This window comes from Phragmites australis, chromosome 8 (assembly GCF_958298935.1).
Source record: "Phragmites australis chromosome 8, lpPhrAust1.1, whole genome shotgun sequence".
Lineage (NCBI taxonomy): Eukaryota > Viridiplantae > Streptophyta > Magnoliopsida > Poales > Poaceae > Phragmites > Phragmites australis.
In genome coordinates this window covers 31,627,742-31,633,730 of record NC_084928.1, presented here as the reverse complement: position 1 = coordinate 31,633,730, position 5,989 = coordinate 31,627,742, and the positions used below count along the sequence as shown (strand labels likewise).

Below are 5,989 nucleotides of genomic sequence, written 5' to 3'. Positions count from 1 at the left end.
TGTTATTGTTCATGCCCATAAGTTGTTCAATGAAATACTTATGAAACATTAGCTCACTGATTTACCGCACTTCCGCTGCCCCTCTGTACTCACATCGAGTCTGCGGGTAAAAGCAATGTGCACAAGTATAAACGGAATTTCCCATCTTTCCTTAACAGCTTAAGCTAACTACAGCTTGCATGCATTAAACAAACTAATTTGCTCAAAGAGACAACGAAGACCATTCATATAACTCTCTTATTCCTTACCATATAGGCCGGAGTTCCAGCAAATAATTGTTCTTGTTCTTCCTACCTTTAAATTTGCATCATTGCACATGTATATATCCTACAGCAAGCACGCTAGAGTTCGGTCAATGCAAGTAAAGTAAAAAAAGATCAGTATAATCAATTAGGTAGGACCAGTCAAAAGAAGAACAAAACTTCCTAAAAGCTGCCACTAATAATCTCATTTTCGAAGTGCAAGTTGCATGCCTTCCTAGCTAGCTAGGATGAACTTTTCACTGCCTTTTGATAAAGAGCTGCACGGCTTGGCTCCAACTATACGCTAAAGTGCATGCAGTGCTTGTAATGCTTGCATGCTGCAACCACGACGCTTAAGATGACCACTTCCAGGCAGAATCATGTGTGATCGTGATCTCTTGATCAGAGGTCTACAGTTGTTAGGCAAGAGCTATGCGTGTATATGGATATATAGAAGATATATATTTATTTCTATCTTGATTGCTTTTAGTTGTATAAATTTTGTTATCATCTAGCTAGTAAAGTTGCACCAATTGTATATGTCTGATGATCTCCACCTGTCATGACAAAAATATCAGTTGCTAAAGATGAACCTCTTCTTGTCTGGATGCATCTAACGATGCATAAGCGAGATGATTTCCACTATTAGAAAAGACATGAACCCTGCACGACTTGGAGTCTTGGAAAGACAGCACGCACTGACAGAAAGAATTGACAGGAGAGAGACATTTCTGAGTAAGATTTGTACATGGCAAATCGATCTTTGTTTACCTGGTTAATTAGCTCTTTCTATCAAGATGGTAGTTAATTTATGAATGATCTCCTTTTATCTATACAAAAGAATCCCCTCCAGAGATATAAGCAGGTGTACTAAAACGATATGGGATAATACGGGGAAACAAGGCTGAACAACCAAGAACTAGGCTCACTGCCACCAAACACCACATCTCACGGTTTTTAAACAGGTAGTGATACTCTTTATCAAAATTGATTTATAATATGAATTGATAATGAAAACCTTATTATTATAACCAGTTTATAGCTAAAACTGGTAGTAATAATTTAACACCTCAAAATACAACATTTGTATTTCTGGCTAGCCTCTGTTATATCTAGCCAAGTCCTGAAACAGAAAATAGCACACAATTATATATAAGCATATTTCATTCACCATATCTCATTCACACATATACACATCACAATTTATTCACATCTGTTTCACACAACCACATACACTTCATTATTCACATATATCTATCACATACGGTTCACATATAGTTCATCATTCACATATGACAAACATGAACAACATATAGAAATGAGAATTTTTTGTTTATATATTTTTATTTCAAAAATTACAAATATATGCGCCAATTTTGAAAAAAGACACATCTATACTCTTGCCGTCCATTGGACGAACCACAAGAACATGTCGCCCGTCTAGCGGGCGATAGGTTTAGTCGCCTCCTGATCCGCTATCCTTCGCTACGATCTACTCTACGCCATCGTCCGTTGTGTCGCCATCACTTGATATTGCTCAATTTCATGCCACTCAGGACCACCACCGCCACAATAGCCTCCGCTCGGCCAGATCTTCTCGCCTCTGCTCAAATCTAGGTGGTGACCATTGTTGCCCAGATCTACTCGGGACCGTCATCATCGAAATCTACTTGGGACCTCTGTCGCTCTGACTACGTTGTCCAAATTTGCTCGGGATCGCGCCGGCTTCGAGCTCCACCGTTGGCCCGACACATGGAGCTCATTGGCCTCACAGCCGTCACTTGCTTCCTTCACATGGAGCTCGCCGACCTTGTCGCCGTCGCCCGCGCCATCGTCCTGCATGCCATTACCCTGGCCAAAAGATCTAGTCAGCAACCGTTCGAGGTGGAGATGCGAGACATCACGACTCCAAGTGGACCTATCGTCTGTTCAGCGGATGACAAGTTCTTGTCGCCTATCCAACTAGCGACATGAGGATAGATGTGCCATTTCCAAAATGGTCGCACATATTTACAATTTTCAGACCAGCAGTTCTGGGCAACATTTTTTTGAATTTTAAACCTGCCATCCTTTCAACAGGCGCCATGACTCTAAATCTACAATTTTTCAAAACGGACACATATATTTATATTTTTTATTTAAAAAATAAAAATCCTTATCTGAGCGGAATTTTTCCCACTCAGGGGCTCAGGGCTATGTTTAGATGGGCTGAAACCCATCTGAACAAGGCCTCACCGGACCACAAAATTATTGGGCCTTTCTACTGAACTAGCCCAAGAAGAGAATCTATCTCTAGTTCTCTACTCTCGTTGGAAGCCCAAAGGGAGGTCAAGCGGTCGAGGGTTTCGACCACGGATCTCACGACGCCTCCGGCGCCGGCGACCTCATCCTCGTACGCCCCCTCGCCGCCGATTCGTCAACCTCCAGTCAGGTGTCGTCGCTGTGATCTAGGTGAGATCCCAATATCTTGCGCCCCCCGCGGTTTCCAGATGGAGTGACGCTGACCCCGTTTGTGGATATCAGAAATGAAGAGGGCGGCGCCGTCGGAGGAGCCCCAGGACGTGTCTTCCGACGACTCCCCGAGCTGCGGTTCCGGAGACGAGTCCGGGAAGGGGAAGGGCCGGAACGCCTTTGGGCTGCCCAACGCCTCCAAAGCTGTTGTGGCCGCAGAAGGTGAGAGCTATCGATTACCGTGACTTGTTAACTCACTATTCGCTAATAAATTCGCATTAGCGTGTTTCACTCGAGGATAGGTTCACGCGTTGATATGGCTGATTGATAACTCACTGTGATTGTTGAAGTTTGTGTGATGTGCATTGGCCCTATGATGATTACCCGATTATGAGTAGGCTGGTCGATGCGTTAGTGGTATGGTAGTTCTTACCGTTCAGTTTTCACCTTCCCAAAGATGCAACATATATCATAGGCTTTATATTTGCAAACTACATATGAAGATTACTTTCTCAACAATCTATGAAGATTGTTTCCCAATTGAGTGGCGCTGACCTTGTTTGTCGTTTTAGATACGAACAAGGCAAGGCCACGGGAGGAGCCCCAGGAGGTGTCTTCTGACGACTCCTTGAGCTCAGATTCTGATGATGAGGCCGGGAAGGGGAAGGGCACGAACGCCTTCAGGCTGCCCAACTTCTCCAAAGCTGCTGCAACAGCGGAAGGTGAGAGTTATTCCAGTGATTTGTTAACTCACGATTCATGAATCACTTTGCATTTGTGAGTTTCACTCGTGGGTAGGATGTTGCCTTGATATGCTTGATTGATAATTCACTGTGATTGTTGAAGTTTGTGTGTTGTACATTGGCCTTAAGATGATAACCCAATTATGAGTAGGCTAGTCTATGTGTTAGTGGTACGGTAGTCCTTACTGTTCAGTTTTTACCTTCCCAATGATGCAGCATTTGCCAACCATATATGAATTTTACCTTTCTCAACCATCTATGAAGAATTGAAGGTTGTTGCATATTGGTCTAATCTTCTCATATCAAATTGAATGTGGAGGGAATAATACAGCAAGATGCCGGAGGGACTTGCTTAGATGCTGATATTTGTATGCCGTACAAAAGTAGGTGCGTAACTGTAACAAATAGACCGAGCATGTTTCTCCCCAAGAAGCTAAGAAACCTACTTTAGCAGTGTAATCACCGAAGTCAGCGCTCTCTTCAAATATGTTACATGTGGAGATGTGCATCATGTGATTGAGTGAACTTTCAACATTCTGCATGTGTAGATGCTTTATGATCTTGAGCTATCATAATTTCCGTGGAGAAATTGTCTGCTTGTTCTATATGCTATCTTGTACACGAGCTGTTTGAATAGTTGAACTTTGAGTTCCCAAAACTGCTGGCTGTCGGCTGGTTACCCTTATTAAAGGAGGGATACCTTGGATTTTCTCAGCAGCAGTAATTTTTTTATAGAATGCGATAGCGCTAAACAGGCTCACGATACTTGACTGCAAACAGATTGCTCTCAGCTGGTTACCACTGTAGCATCTGGTTTACTATCCAAGATTCGTATCTGGTTTAGCTGGCTGAGTTAGGCACCGTTCTAGATTTTTTTTAATGACAAGTTTGTGCAAATAAGAAATAAGTTTGTATGATAGTTGTAGCCAAGTTCATCGGGGAAAGAAACTAGTGTGTCTTTGAACTGGACATCACTGAGATAGTGAGATGTGGACTGAGCTGTGGCAGATCATTGGTGATAGTGTTTCTAATGTAGTAGTGGGATCATGCAGGTGCACTGATCAGGAGGGCTGAAATGTATCAACAGTACATGAAGCACATTCCAGTTCCTCCTTACCAAGGTTCTGTAATCCCATTCACATCATGGATGGGACTCGGCAGATCGATGAAGCAGTTATATGAACAACCCTTGCATTACCTCACTAATGTCCTCTTGAAAACGTGGGATCGGCAAAGGATTGGGTGTGATGATGAGCACAGGCGTCTGGATGCTATCATCAACCCTGCGAGAGCTGAGTCCCTAATTTGGGCCACTGAAGATGTCCATAGGTTGACCACCTCAGGCCACCACTTAGCTAGGCTCTGGGCCTCAGATCCCATGTATCATGCTTACATCGATCCAGTCTTCCCTCCCATAAAGTTGGACTAGCAAACGTTATGAGTTGGGCCTCCTTATTCTGTCCATTTTGGGTTTTTCCTGCTGTAAGCCTCTGCACAGTTTGGTTTGCTAAATCGTGAAAATATCAACACAGTAATATGAACACCAAATGATTCATGTTCCGAGTATCATATCTCATTGTTAGGGTTTATTTTAACAGTGATTTTAGCTCTGTGAACAGCATCCATGTCAAAGAAGAAGAAATCTGGTGGCTTGGATTTCAGTGCTTTGAGCCGGCATGGGTACCATGGTGGCCCATCTGTCTTGACGGTTCGCCCTCCGCAGGAGGAACCTAACTGGTCTTGGTCCACTGGGAAAGACCGCGATGACAAAGAAGATGCACATGAGTCCTATGAAGAACGGGAGCGCACGAGGGCTGCCGTCACTGAAGGAGAGAAGCTTATCGGTGTGCATAATGCGCAGCCAAGCCAGTTACTAGATAAAGACAAGAAGAGTGCTTCCTTCTCACAGAAGGAGAAGCGGAAGAGGGACCGGGGGCAGGCCAGCAGGGGGAAGAACTACGTCGAGGAGGAGAAGCGGCTCCTGAGGGGGAGTGGCGTCTACTCTGGCTTTGATACTTGACAGTACCTGGTACAAATGCAGTTACACTACTAAAATGTGTGCCTACAGAGGATTATCCTTGCTTTTAGCTTTCATTGTGTGCATAGTGTCGCCGGAAAGGCGACTTGTGGTTGTGGGTCGGTGGGTGTGGTGGGGCTTGCTAGCGTTGAGTTCAATTTGGACTGGCCTCGATGTTGCAACTCAAGTACGAGTAGTACTGCTACCATCTATCTGTACCTCATTGCTTGCTGTTTTCTCTGAAGGACTTTTTAGAGAGTTCCGATATTTGACCATGATGGATACTAATCAGGAATGCCATAATCCCCTTAGCCATAATCCTCTCTGAGCAGGTTCGTCAGGATCCGCTTCAAACGGACGCAGGCTTTTCAATCTCACTGGTTTCTTCAGCGAGTAGTTAGTTTACTATTCATTTTCACATTAGCTTGGAAGAGTTAAACTCTTGTGGAAGATCACAATATTTCGTTTCCCTGGCATAATACAATCCACTGCCACTGGAGAAGAGGTCCTTATTCGTGTTGGCCGTTGTGACGTGT

General features: G+C 44.0%; 1 protein-coding gene across 2 annotated transcripts; it reads left to right on the top strand.

Annotated features, from left to right (window-relative positions):
• The first annotated feature begins 2,551 nt into the window (after window positions 1-2,551).
• Window positions 2,552-5,720, top strand: LOC133927061 (protein RDM1). 2 transcript variants are annotated; one of them, XM_062373324.1, is made up of 4 exons: window positions 2,552-2,693; window positions 2,766-2,915; window positions 3,266-3,415; window positions 5,056-5,720. In XM_062373324.1, the coding sequence occupies exons 2-4, from the start codon at window positions 2,768-2,770 to the stop codon at window positions 5,454-5,456; spliced, it is 699 nt and encodes a 232-aa protein (XP_062229308.1). In that variant the 5' UTR covers window positions 2,552-2,693; window positions 2,766-2,767; the 3' UTR covers window positions 5,457-5,720. The 2 variants fall into 2 exon arrangements, with proteins under 2 accessions (XP_062229308.1, XP_062229309.1); XM_062373325.1 differs by lacking the exon at window positions 5,056-5,720 and adding an exon at window positions 4,489-5,037.
• Window positions 5,721-5,989: the final 269 nt, after the last annotated feature.